Source organism: Leucoraja erinacea, chromosome 47, assembly GCF_028641065.1.
Source record: "Leucoraja erinacea ecotype New England chromosome 47, Leri_hhj_1, whole genome shotgun sequence".
In the NCBI taxonomy this organism is placed as follows: domain Eukaryota; kingdom Metazoa; phylum Chordata; class Chondrichthyes; order Rajiformes; family Rajidae; genus Leucoraja; species Leucoraja erinaceus.
In genome coordinates, this window is record NC_073423.1 from 183,869 (window position 1) to 198,206 (window position 14,338).

General features: G+C 47.1%; 1 protein-coding gene across 4 annotated transcripts in view; it reads right to left on the reverse strand.

The window, feature by feature from the left end:
- The window catches only part of LOC129715025 (microcephalin-like), an 83,800-nt gene extending 69,768 nt beyond the window's left edge, over positions 1 to 14,032 (reverse strand). For 3 of the 4 annotated variants that reach the window (XR_008726434.1, XM_055664849.1, XM_055664848.1), the window contains exons 1-3: positions 13,878 to 13,937; positions 11,514 to 11,590; positions 2,392 to 2,483 (exon numbers count right to left, since the gene is read on the reverse strand). Coding sequence is in view for 3 of the 4 variants with exons in the window: in XM_055664849.1 (XP_055520824.1) it covers positions 2,392 to 2,483; positions 11,514 to 11,550 (129 nt within the window). In the remaining variant the exon portion in view is untranslated. Of the gene's footprint in view, positions 1 to 2,391; positions 2,484 to 11,513; positions 11,591 to 13,877; positions 13,938 to 13,968 lie in introns of those variants that run through there. The other variant, XM_055664847.1, reaches the window with a different exon arrangement.
- Between the last annotated feature and the right edge of the window lie 306 nt (positions 14,033 to 14,338).

Below are 14,338 nucleotides of genomic sequence, written 5' to 3' on the forward strand. Positions count from 1 at the left end.
TGACCCAACCAATTAAGGCAACCATGCCATATATCAACTCATCCACTTGTGTTGACACTTTCAGAGATCCACATTCCCCTTGCAAATGCCACCACCTTTGTATAATTTGCATTATTTAGTTTAGAGATACAGCGTGGAAACAGGCTCTTCGGCCACCGAATCCGCACCAACCAATGATCAGTGGTGCCCTACCCTACACACTGAGGATAAATTACAGAGGTAATTAACCTATAAACTTGCACATCTTTGGAATGGGGAGGAAACTGGAGCACCTGGGGAAAACCCACACGGACACAGGGAGAAAGTACAAATTCCATACAGACGGTACCCGTAGTCAGGATCAAACCCGGGTCTCTGGCATTGTAAGGCCGCAACTCTACCGCGTCACCACTTGTTATGATCAGAGTTTAAAATAAGAGGTTTCAAGAAGCGAGGATCCGAAAAGAAACAGATGACTTTGAACCAGAATTAATGAATTTAGTAACGTGAATATATCACTTAGATTAGGAGATGGTAAAATGTTGTGAGGGAAGAGTGGATTGAAGTTGCTAGAACTCGGCCTTTGGTAACAGTTAAACAGAAGTTTAGATGGGGTAGTGATACGTTGGTTAGTTTGAAGGCATTGGAGAGGATTGATGAAGTTAGTCCAAATAGATATGCAGTCGAGAAATTAAATAAACACCATGTAGCAGAGTAATTTACAGGTTGAGCTAATTAACTGAAGAATAAGGGACAGAATAATGGTGTTTAAGAAGGAACTGCAGATGCTGGAGAATCGAAGGTTACCCAAAAAAGTTGATGTGAGACCACAGAATAATGGTGACTGGCTGTTTTTATCTCACTGGAAAGAAGAATACTGGTGTTTTATTTATGCGTGATCTAAAAATGATACATGGTGGACAGATTCAAAGAAAGGGACATTGTTCTTACCACAGTGTTATTTAAAACAAGATTAATTGCCAGGAGCCGACCTTTAGGATCACAGATAGCTGCTCCTGTGGCAAAGTTTATTTGCAGAAATGTACACAGTATTTGTTCAAGTTACATTGAAGGATTTTTTAAAAGATTTGTACGAGGAGAAGATTCATGTTTAGTAATATTATCAGTTAAAATTTTGGATTTGAATATTTCTGCTGTGAAAGTTATGTTCACTTTTGTGCCGATAAGGGGAAAGTACACAAAATGTCTACTCGTAAATGACAAAACTTGAATGAAATGTAGAACACAAAGTGGATAAACAAGGACGGCATGGTGACACAGCCGTAGAGTTGCTGCCTTACGGCACCAGAGACCTGGGTTCAACCCTGACTGTACAGAGTTTGTACGTTCTCCCCCTGCCCTGCGTAGGTTTTCTCCGGGATCTCCGATTTACTCCCACACTCCAAAGACACTCAGGTTTGTCGGTTAATTGGCTTAATCTAATTGTACATGTCTGGACAAAGGCCAGAGATGAAAAGACAGAAGGTGGTGCGGGGCTAAAGGATTAAAGAGTTGTGAATTGTGGCGCGAGAGGAAGGAATGTAGGTGGAAGGGGAGGGGAAAAATAAGTGCAACTTTCTCATGATCAACTGTGTAAGTGAATGGCTGTGTCAAAGAACTGAGAGCTGCAGAGATTACCTGCCACTTCTCCAGACATTGCCAAGGAAAACACCTTATGTGACTGAGGTAATAACTGCTCATAATGTCCAATGCTTAAGTGCAATATTTTTCTATAACACTTCATGCAATTGTTTGAGTGCCGTATTTTTTGACACCAGAGATAATTGCAACACAATTGAACACTTGATTTTTTTTTTGGTAAAGTTTCATTGGCTTGAGATTGTTTCCAACGAGAAGAAACATTAACCTTTTGACAGTCTGAAGAAGGATTTCGGCCCGAAACGTCGCCTATTTCCTTCGCTCCATAGATGCTGCTGTACCCGCTGAGTTTCTCCAGCAATTTTGTGTAACTTTAACCTTTTGACAGTTCCTGCCAAGTCAGGCAGCATTACTTCACCATCTGTAAAAAGTTCTCACCGCAGCAGTTTTTTCTAAATGCGGCTTTTGTTTTGGCTCTGATAGACACAAAGTGCTGGAGCAACTCAGCGGGTCAGGCAACATCTCTGGAGAAAAAGGATGGGTGACGTTTCGGGTCGGGATCCTTCGTCAGACTTTGGTTTGGCTCCGTCTAATCCCAAAAACTCAAATGCAATAATCACACAACAGCATGCCGTTTTCATCCCCAAGTTCAAACTGTTCAGAATTCCTCTTGTATTTTCAGAAATACTTCACAATTCAACCGCATGCTCACCACAAACTCTAATCCAATTGAGTATTACCAAGAAACAAGTAGTTTTCAAATTTCATATGCAGCAATGGGCATCTTAAAACATTGTGGAAAGCAATACTTACCCTGGCACCCATGTCAACCAAGTCTTCTTCAAACGATTTTGAATAGTTTTCAGTCCTGTTTGAAGACCACACGTTCACAAATGCTACTACATCTGCAAAGGAGTAAAATATTAATTATAATCCCATACGCATTTTATCGGGATGCATCACAGCATGGTTTGAAACAGGTCACCCCAAGACCACAATAAATTACAGAGAATTGTGGAGGCAGCCCAAACCAACCTCCCTTCCATCGACTCCATTTATACCTCACGCTGCCTCGCAAAGGTCACCAGCATAACCAAAGATGAGTCGCATTCCCTCTTCCCCCATCAGGCAAAAGGCACAGAAGTATGAAAACGCATACCACCAGATTCAGAGACAGTTTCTTCCCTGCTGTTATCAGGCAACTGAACCATCCTGCCAACAACTAGAGTGGTCAAAAAAGCCAGCAATGATGATCAAGGAAAGGTGGAGCCCACAATGGTCCATTGTTGGCCGTGGGGGAGGAGATAACAAATGATGTAAACCGTGAATCTCAACAGGGCGACAGTGAAACCAGTACAACCAGAGTGGGGGAAGTTCAATGAGGGATGGGGATGCAAGGGTTACTTGAAGATAGATAAATCAAAATGTTTACAACTGGGTTGTTAGCTGTCCAAGTGAAATATAAGAAGCTGTTCTCCAATTTTTGTTATTTAACTTAGGATGCCAGCATTTGCAGTTTCTTGTGCCTCTCCACTGTTCAACCTCCATTGTCACCAAAAGGGTCTTACACCAAACATCCATAATACTAATTCCAACAGTTAAGATTCACAATGACACCATAAAAATATACAGGCCACCTCACAGCAAACATAGGCATCGATTATAAAAGTCAATTAATTTGCCAAAGTTCACCCATGTCATCTTGAAGTAAAATGTATGCATGAAGATCAAGACATCAAACCAAGCAAACACACAAAGTGCTGGCGTAATTCAATGATCAGGTAGCATCTCCGGAGAATATAGACACGATGTGAAAGGTCCCTGCCCGAAAGCTTGCCTATCTTCATCCTCCAGACATGCTGCCTGACCCACTGAATTATTCCAGCACTTTGTGGTTTATTCAAGATGCCAGCATTGGATTTCCTTGCATGTCTCAAAGCAAACACACAACTTGTGGACCACAAGGCTTCAGTGATGTCTGCTCTCCAGTGCAGTTCAGAGACTAGGATCACCCGCCCCGCTGCAAAATCCTCCAATCTCACTGGATGTTCAATGTTAGTTTCCTGGCCAAAATCAAAATCCTAAGCATGAGGCTCTCATTGCAGGTAGCAGTATCATGGCGAGCACATCAGTTCAGAGGTAGGAAAGTTGAGGATTTTGAAGAAAGACAAGACAAATCGGACTAGCTCAGGTGAATATCCAGATCTAAAATACCCGTTTCTTTGTTGTATGACTCAATGATTAAATTCTGAAACAGACTACACATTGAGACAGATACAAAGTGCTGAAGTAACTCAGCGAGTCAGGTAGCATCTCTCGAGGAAAAGGATGTGCGATGCTTCATGTTGGGACCTTACTGAAGAATTTTAAAATTTGTCACCCAGCCTTTTCCTCCAGCGATGCTGCCTGACCCGCTGTTACTCCAGCACTTTGTGTCTATCTTTGGTATAAACCGCATCTGCAGTTCTTTGTTTCTGGACTCCGAGCTTCAGAACAAGATTAACAAGAAGACAAAATAAGAAACGATTCAAGCTGATCTTCAATGTTTCCTTGGAATAAAAACAGATACAAATTCTTCAGAATCCCTTGCCGCCAAGAACTAAAAATTGAGAATAAGCAACTGGAACACCACTGAGGACTTTAATATCGGCAGTTCAAACACTTTTAGGCCCAGTAAATCAAGTGTGCCACATCACAAATAATCCCCCGCCCCATCTGCAAGACTCATATTCATCTTCTCAGAATTGAAGGTGATGGATGTCAGCCTTAGTCACTTGATATACAAGATCATATACAATATAATAGATCATTAACCAGGCAATTTAATATAGTCCGTATCTAGAATTTCAAAAAGCCTTTGACAAGGTCCCACACAAGAGATTAGTGTGAAAAATTAGAGCACATGGTATTGGGGGTAGGGCAGGCAGGTGCCATCAGGGTAGGCAAGGTAGGCACTGCCTACACTGACTAAAATTATAAAATGATAATTATTAAATATAAATAGTAAAGGCACGGGAGAATTATGCTTGCCTAAGAGATCGATCTCTTAGGTAGGCATCATTCTCCGTGCCTTTCATGCGCAGTACATGCAATACGCAAAAGTCCATGCAGCTCACGTGCTATCGACGATGCTTCAAGGCTTCACAACAAGGGGAGCTGAAGGCAGCTGACATTCTGCCTTTGCACCGTGGACTGCGTTCTGCGCATGTGCAGCAGCCTATTGCACATGCGCAGCGCAAGTTTCTTGGCGGGTTTTTCAAACATGGATTGTCATTATCTTAAGAGTATCTTAAGAAACAAAGAGAGAAGAATGTTCGTGTACCAATTATGTGGTAAGTATATTTCTTTGAGCTATATGGTTTTAAATACCGTATTTCCCGGCAATGAAGATGCTATTTTGAACCCAAAAATAAGGCATGAAAATTTACGTGCGTCTTGGAGGCTGAAGGTTAGGTTGTTAGCCAAGAAAGATAGACTTGACTATCCCTCGGTACAGCAATATCAAGAACGATGTTGCTGTACTGAGGGATGGCCAAGTCTATCCCTCATTGCTAGCAGCTGATGGGAAGCGGCTGTAAAAGGACAGCGCCACTGGGTGGGGGGGGTGAGTTCCTTTCACAGCATGTGGGGAGTTCGGCCAGGGGTAAAGTTGCAGGAGGGCAGGAGCGTTGAGAAGGAGGGGGTCGTGGATCATGCCAGCAACCAGCTCAAGAGCGGGTCAGCGGGAGATGGACAACAGGACAGTGGGCGGAGGAGCTTACACCACGTGTCAGTGCGAGTAACCTCAATTGGTCCCTTGTTCGCGCTGACACAGGAGTAAGCTCCACTGCCCGCTGTCCTGTTATTCTTCACCTGCTGACCCGCTCCACTCTATGATCTTTGCTCTTGAGCTGGTCTCCTCACTGTTCAGACGGAGAGCACTGCCAGAGGTGAGTGGGCTGGCAGAAGGCGCTGAGGTCCCGGCAGCCGCTCGCAGCCACCCGAGCTACTTCCCTCCCTGGCCACAATGCAGTGGCTCCACGCCCGGAGTGCCTCGGCAGCGGTGAGTGAGTTGCTGGCATGATCCCCAACCCCCTCCTTTTCAATGCTCCTGCCCTCCCCGCAACTTTACCCTTGGCCAGACTCCCCACATGCTGTGAAAGGAACTCTTCCCCCCAATCGAACTAGTATTGTCATTCAATAAGATCAGAACTGATTCAAATTGTGCCGGCGTGTTCCCGGTTTTCCCACCATCTCTCCACCTGTCATCACCCTCCATCCCCCACCCATTCAGTGATTAAGAATGAAGAATGGAAGCCTTGGGCAAATTGAATTGTCACCTTATCTATTTATTTATTTATTTATTTGTTTGTTTGTTTATTTGTTTATTTATTGAGCGTGAGAAAATCTATGTCCTGCCAGCCTTCTTTCAAAATTTAGCAACTCAAAATAGGGGTGCGTCTTCAACGCACGTGCGTCTTCATTACCGGGAAATACAGTACTTTATTAAGAGATATGGCTTTTGAAGACTTTATAAAAGTTGACTGACAGCTAATGGAGAGAACAATCTGCGCATGTGCGGTTTAAGATAGTTTACAATCTGACTGACAGCCTACCTTGAGTAATTACTCACGGCACGTGCCTGGGGTAGGGTATTGGCAGATAGAGAACTGGTTGGCAGACAGGAAGCAAAGATTAGGAATAAACAAGTCCTTTTCAGAATGGCAGGCAATGACAAGTGGGGTGCCACAAGGCTCGGTGCTGGGACCCCAGTTGTTTACAATAATTATTAACGATTTAAACAAGGGAATTAAATGTAACATTTCTAAGTTTGCAGATGACACAAAGCTGGGTGGCAGCGTGATCTGCGAGGAGGATGCTAGGATGCTGCAGGGCGACTTGGATAGGTTGGGTTAGTGGCGGAAGCATGGCAGATGCAGCATGATGTGGATAAATGTGAGGTTATCCACTTTGGTGGCAAGAACAGGAAGGCAGATTATTATCTGAATGGTGTCAGATTAGGAGATGCGGAGGTGCAATGAGACCTGGGTGTGCTTGTACATCAGTCACTGAAGTAAGCATGCAGGTACAGCAGGCAGTGAAGAAAGCCAATTTGAGTTTCAGAACAAGGATGTCCTACTGCAGTTTTACAGGGCCCTGGTGAGACCGCACCTGGAGTATTGTGTGCAATTTTGGTCTTCTAATTTGAGGAAAGATAAAATTACTATTGAAGGAGTATGGCGTAGGTTCACCAGGTAATTCCCGGGATGGCGGGACTGACGTATGATGAAAAAATGGGTCGACTGGGCTTGTATTCGCTGGAATTTAGATGGATGAGGGAATCCTATAGAAACATATAAAATTCTTAGAGGATTGGACAGGGTAGATGCAGGAAAATTTTTCCTGATGTTCTGGACTCCCCCAAAGAATAAAGGGTAGGCCATCTAGGCTGAGATGAGGAAAAAAAATTCGCCCAGTGAGTTTTGAATCTGTGGAATTCTCTGCCTCAGATTGCAGTGGAGACCAATTCACTGGATGTTTTCAAGAGAGTTAGATTTAGCTCTTTGGGCTAATGGAATCAAGGGATATGGGGAAAAAGCCGGAATGGGGTACTAATTTTGGATGATCAGCCATGATCATATTGAATGGTGGTGGTGACTCGAAGGGCCCAATGGCCTACTCCTGCACCTATTTTCTATGTTCTGGACTGGACCTAAAAACAACTGAAAGAAAGATAAGAGGCAGATCAAATCAATACTTAGACAATAGGTATTGGAATAGGCCATATGGCCCTTCAAGCCAGCACTGCCATTCAACGTGATCATAGCTGATCATCCACAATTAGTACCCCGTTCCTGCCTTTTCCCCATATCTCCCGACTACGCTATCTTCAAGAGTTCTATCTAGCTCTCTCTTGAAAGTTTCCAGTGTATCGGCCTCCACCGCCCTCTGAGGCAGAGAATTCCACAGACTCACTGTGTGAAAAAATGTTTCCTCATCTCCGTTCTAAATGGCATACCCCTTATTCTAAGAATAAGGGGTATTAGCATACATATTAGCATAGACATACAACCCAAACGTTTAAGTCTATGTTGCAAAATCCAATGTAAAGCAGAAGAGATAGTGTCTTCAACTGATTGGGGTCAGCAGCTTTGGATCAGTTTGTGTCTGATGTAGACAAGTATAGGAATGTAATGCTGAGGCTTTATAAAGGTACTGGTCAGACTGTACTTAGAGTATTAAAGGGATCGAAATTAGCAGTTGCCCGGGTGCCAGTGATCACCTAAAGTGCCGTTGGGCAACCTAAATGCCGAGTCATTTTGCCCGGCTTGGCACAGCAGATGCTGGTTTATACCGAAGATAGACACAAAAAACTGGAGTAACTCAACGGGTCAGGCAGCATCTCTGGAGAAAAGGAACGCGGCTCCTCCTCCCGCACCCCGCCCGTCCTGATAGCAGCCGCTGCTTGCCACTCCGCCAGCAGCGCTTTCAAAACAAATCCTCCCGCACACCGAGGCCGGGAGGGGGGAGTGAGCGGGAGGCCCCCATCTGCCATCTGAAGCATCTGCACCGCTCGGCTCCGCACCTTGCTGTTGGCTGGCGGAGGAGGGGACGCGGTGGTAAGGAGAACCCAACTGCCTCCCCCTTTGGCGGCGGCAGTTGGCGGTGGACAGGGACAGCCAAGGCAGCGGGGCAATGATGTTGTCTGAACGCTGACCTTCCTTTCTCCCCACCTCCTCTGTCTCCCTCTCTCCCCGTCTGTCCCTCTCTCCCTTTCTCCCTTCCCATCCCTTTCTTTCCCTCTCCCTCTGCCCTTTTTCCTCCCCACCTGCCCCTCTCCCTCCCCATCTGTCCCTCTCCCTCCCCGTCTGTCCCTCTCCGTGTCTCTATCCCCAACTCTCTCCCCCTCGTTCGCACTCCTCCCCTCCCCGTCTCTACCCGCCTGTCCCTCTCTCTATCTGTCTCTCTCTCCCCCCATTTATCCTGGGACCCCTCCTCTCAATCCTACACTGATCCCCATTCCCGCCTCTATTCAGTCCTCTCTTACATTCCCTGTGCTCCCCCCCCCCTCTACACCCCCCCCCCATCTATTCATCCTGCATTAATCTCACTATCCACCTCACATTGATTCTCCAGCCACCCTCCCATTCATCCTGCACTGCTCCTCCCAATCCATCCTGTACTAATACACTATTCATCCCGTACTGACCCCCCCCCTCCATTTATCCTGCACCAATCCTCCATTCATCCTGTAGTGATCCACCCATTCATCCTGTTGTGATCCCCCCCCCCCATTCATCCTGCACAGACCCTCCGATCCACACTGCACTGACCTTCCCCATTCATCCTGTACTGATCCCCCCCCCCCATTCAAGAAGAATGGGGGGATATGTCGGAAGAAGGGTCTCGACCCGAAACGTTGCCTATTTTCTTCACTCCATAGATGCTGCCTCACCCACTGAGTTTCTCCAGCATTTTTGTCTACCTCATTCATCCTGTACTGATCCCTCCCTCATTCATCCTGTACTGATTCCCCCCCCATCCACCCTGCACTGATTCCCCCCCCATCCATCCTGCACAGATCCCTCCCGTCCATCCCGTACTGATCGTCCCATTCAACCCACTGACATCCCCCGCGCTCTCCCCTCACAATATTATCTACTCCAACCAACACGCACTAATTCCCCAGCCTCAATCCATCCATTCCGCACCGATTGCCTTCTGAAACACCCCCCCCCCCCCACCAACGTGTTTTAATTCCATGTTATTATTTGTTTTTAAATCATAAAGATGGATTAATAAAATTGTGAACATGTTAAACATTAAAACGCAGTGTTCGATTTGTCACTGCTACCGTCGACAAGTTATTACAGAATTCATTTTACCGGCAAATCAATGGTCTTAATATGCAGTATCAGTATAGTAGTTATTTAATTAAAGCATTCACAACTATACATTGGATTTATCCAGATTTTACTTTTACAGTCGGTCATATACATCACAAATTTGGTCAGGAGATATTTCAGTTAAAATGTTAACATTCATTCTGAAGTGGGAATGATGGGAACAGCGTTTATTAATAATTTTTTTTAATCTGGTGCGTACAAACTGGGTATCTTCATTGCTGTTCATAACACATACATCTAATCTGAATGTCCGGTATTGTGGCGTTTTGACACCTTTAAATATATTACCAAAATAACATTTGCTGCAGTTATGTCCTTTGACCATCTCTTGTCAGTTAGTGTGATGTTTAATCTGTCAGATGGGTATAGTCAGTTTTAAAATATTATCATAAAATGTAGTTTTGATATTTCCTTGTAACCTGTATATTTTGTTGTGGATAAATTACGTGGGAAGCGAGAGTGTTTCTGTACCAATAGCAATAACGACCCATGTTATGGCCATGTCATGATAATTTTCGATCCTTCAGAGAACATGCTTGCATCAATCTGTAGTGTGCATGGTTAAGCATACATGTTACCATGGTCCAGGATTTATTGACACAGGTTGATAATATGCTGAATAATCCAACCACATTTTTGTTTGGAAGTGGAGTGGAAAGAAATAATAGAAATTGCATTAAATGCAACGTGTAAAAAGAGTTGAGATACTGTTATAACTTTGCTGCATGTCATTGGGATATATGTCTTGATTGGTGAATATGTTTAGTTTGTGACTTTATTTGAAGCAGAAATAGTATGCGAATGCTTCATTGAGCATAATTCCGACTGGTAACTACGCACTTCGTCCGAGCACATTATCGCACGCGTCATGCAAGCCGTCTTAAATGACCACCTAAACTGTCATTTTGCAATCTAAAAAAAACTGCCTAGGTTGCCCGGCTGGCAACAGGGAAAAAAAAGTTAACTGAGAGCCCTGTATTATGAACGGTTTAGGACCCTATATTTGAGGAAGGATGTGAAGGCATCGTAGGGAATCCAGAGGTGGTTTACAAGAATGATGCTAAGAGATGATTGGGTTAATGTATGATGAGCGTTTGACAGCACTGGGACTATACTCACTGGAGTTTAGAAGGATGAGTGGAGAACCTCACTGAAACGTACCTAATAGTGAAAGGCTTAGATAGAGTGGATGTGGAAATGTTTCCACTAGTGGAGAGGATGTTTCCATTATTGTGAGAGTCTAGGACCGGAGGGCACAGCCTCAGAATAAAAGGAGATGAGGGGGAACTTCTTCATTTGGATGGTGAAACTGGAATTCATTGCCACAGATGGCTGTGAAGACCATCTGTATATTTTTAAAGTGGAGATTGACAGATACTAGTATGGGGATGGTTGTCAAGTGTTTTGGGAAGAAGGCAGGAAAATGAGTTCCTGAGGGAAAGATGGATCAGCTATGATTGAATGGTGTAGATGGGCCGAATGGCCTAATTCTGCTCCTATGACTTATGAAGAAGTAGGTTTAGATTTATTATTGTCACGTGTTCAGTGAAAAGCTTTGTTTTACATGCTATCCAAACCAAACAGACAAACCATCCATAGATACAATCAGTTCAAACTCTGCTCCTAAGTACAATAGTTACAAACCAAAGATCCTCCTCATTTTTATCCACCAGTCTTTGTCCCACTCCCACCTTTCTTCCAATTTCACTCTGCGGATTTGTTTAATAATGCCTGCTTTGAATATTTGCTGATTAATCATTTTGTGATTCAGTAAAAATATTGTTACCTCTCTTTGTCAAACATTATACAACTTTTAGTCATTACCACAACAAAAGTGACACATATACACAGCACCGTGTTTTAAATACAATTAAAGAGCATAAACTAACACAAATAAGTCGATTTCTACAACTGGCAACTAAAAGGTCACATTGCAATCTCTAAAGCACCAAAGTTTAATGTACCATCAAATCAAATCCAATTGGAATCTCGATTCCAGTAGGCCACCATCAAATGATCAATGTCACAAATTATGGGCTTGTTTCATACCTTGGAGAATAGATGTTTTACTGCAGTCACTGGTCATTCTGCAATCATGATCCTGTGCAAATATATTTTGTCCCAATCTGGAAAATAACCAACAATTACCGTACAAGATTAATGGGGAAGCATCAGGACCGCAGCTTAGGTGAAAAAGAGTCCCACGGGGAACGGAGGAAAGAATATGGACACCCCAGGGATGGGGCGTGAGAATCTCTCCCTGCACTGGAGACCGACCTTTTTTCGTCGGGTCTCCAGCTGTCGTTGGGGCCGCATACGGGAGTCTGGCCTCCAACAGGAAGAAGTCCGGGGACTCAGTGCCGAGCGGAGCTTGCCGAGACCAGGAAGGAGCCTTGCCGGCCTGGCCGTGGTTAGGGGGGGAGAGGAGCGGTGCAGAGGGGGGGGGGGGGGGGGTGGGGAGGGAGGAGGGGGGGAGACGGGAGGAGAGGGGGAGACCTTTTTCGGGGTCTCAGGAGGGGGGTGGAGGAGCGGGGGGGGGGGAAGAGGGGGGAGAGGGGGAGGGTGGGGAAGAGGGAGACGGGAGGGAGGAGAGGGGAGGAAGTTGGGGGGGGGGAGGAGAGGGGGGAGTGCTGCGGGGGGGGCCACCGGGAGGACGGGGGGAGGGGGACCGCTTTTCGGGGGCAGGGGACTTCTCCCGGATTTGGGGGGGGTAGAGGGAGGGGCTTAGCACCACTGGGGGGGGAAGCGAAAGAGAGGAGCGGGGAGGGGGGGGGAGGAGGGGGGACACCTGGCGTGGAAGGAGAGGGACAATCGCCAGAGCCCGGGGGGGGGAGAGGATTTGGCCTTCCATCACAGGTGATGGAGTTTAGGTAATTATGTTGTGGAGGGGTCTAGGGTGTGTAATGATGGGAGGGCAGGGGCATTTCATTTGGACCTCCAGGGGTCCAAATGACAATTAAAGGACTCTTAGCCATAGAGGGAGTGGAGGGAAGTATGGTTGTCAAGGTTCTTGGGAAGGAGGGAGAGAGGGAGGAAAGGGACTAAAAGGTTTCAAACTCTAAAGTACAAGGTTTACAACCAAGATCCTCCTCCAATTTTTATATCAGTCATCTTTTACCACCAAGGGGGGTTCCATGGAGGAGAGGAGAGGTAGGCAAGAGGAGAGGGGGAAAAAAGAGCTTTGTTTATATCCAAACCAAAAAGAGAGGGACCCTAGGGAGAAGAGCAGGGAGGCAGATTTGGGATATTTGCTGACTCATTTTGGAGGGACCTCTCTTTGTCAAACATTATACAACTTTTAGTCAGGGAGAGGGTGTTTTAAATACAATTAAAGGGGGAAATAAGAGGAGGGCAATCTCTAAAGCACCAAAGTTTAATGCACCATCAATCAAATCCAATTGGGGGGGATTCCAGTAGGCCACCATCAAATGGTCACAAATTATGGGCTTGTTTCATACCTTGGAGAATAGGGTTTTACTGCAGGGTCATTCTGCAATCAGGGAGGAGAGGGGGAACAGGGAGAGGTACAAGGGGGGGGAAGATCAGGACCGGAGCTTAGGGAAAAGGAGTCCCACGGGGAGGAGGAGGACACCCCAGGGATGGGGGGCGGAGAATTAGGGGGGAGAGAGAGGAGGGGGGGGGGAGGAAGAGGGAGGGGGGGGGGGGGGGGGGGGGGGGGGAGAGGGGGAGGGGGGGGGGGAGAGGGAAGGAGAGAGGGGAGGAGAGGGAGGAGGGGGGGGAAGGGGGAGGAGGGGGGGGAGGGGAGGAGAGAGGGGGGAAGGCGGAAAAGATGGAAGGAGGAAGAGGGAGGGAAGGGAAGAGGAGGGAGGGGGGGAGGGAGGGGGAAGAGGGAGAGGAGGGGAGAGGAGAGAGGGGGAAGAGGGGGGGAGGTTTGGTGGGGTAGAGGAGGGGGGAGGGAGAGGGGGGAGGGAGAGGGGGGAGGGGGAAGTGGGAGGAGAGGAGGAGGGAGGAGGAGGGGGAGAGAGGAGAGGGGAGAGAGGAGGGGGGAGAGAGGGAGGGAAGAGAGGGAGGGGGAGAGGGAGAGGAGAGGAGGAGGAGGAGGGGAAGAGGGAGGGAGGGGAAGGGGGGGGGAGGAGGGAGAGGGGAGGAGGGTTCATAAATTCATTGGCTATATTTAAGAGGGAGTTAGATGTGGCCCTTGTGGCTAAGGGGATTAGGGGGTATGGAGAGAAGGCAGGTACGGGATACTGAGTTGGATGATCAGCCATGATCATATTGAATGGCGGTGCAGGCTCGAAGGGCCGAATGGCCTACTCCTGCACCTAATTTCTATGTTTCTATGAGAGAGGGGAGGAGGGGAGAGAGGGAGGGGGGGAAGGGATTCCAGCTGGGTTGGAGAGGGGAGGGGGGGTGCATTCCTCTGTGTTGTAGCCGATCGATGGTCGCTGTTACCTCTGCGGCTCGGATCGATCGCTCGCTCCACATCCGGCCGGAGCGGCGACGGTTGAATGCAAACATCTTATAGCGGAGCTCTAAGATCTTTGGTTGAATGTGGCGCGCTGGCAGCGGCGGTTGACGGCCCTGCGCGAGCATCAGGATGGGCGGGGCGGGGAGGGGAGGGAGGAGCACGCAGGCGCGAGCAGCGGGGAGTTAGCGCGCAGGCGCCCAGCAACACAAGGGCGTGCGGGTACATCCACAAAGGAGCCTGCGGCAGCGCGCTCTGATTGGTCAGGAAGCGGGATGTCCTCTCTCATTGGACGGAATGGCCCCTCAAGGAGCGGGGCATCCTCTCTCATTGGCCGGGCTGAGCCCTCACCAGGCGGAGCCTTCATTCGTTTGCAACAGACGCAAAATGCTGGAGTAAAGGGCCTGTCCTACTTGGGCGACAGTTGCGCGTCATTTACGCGACAACT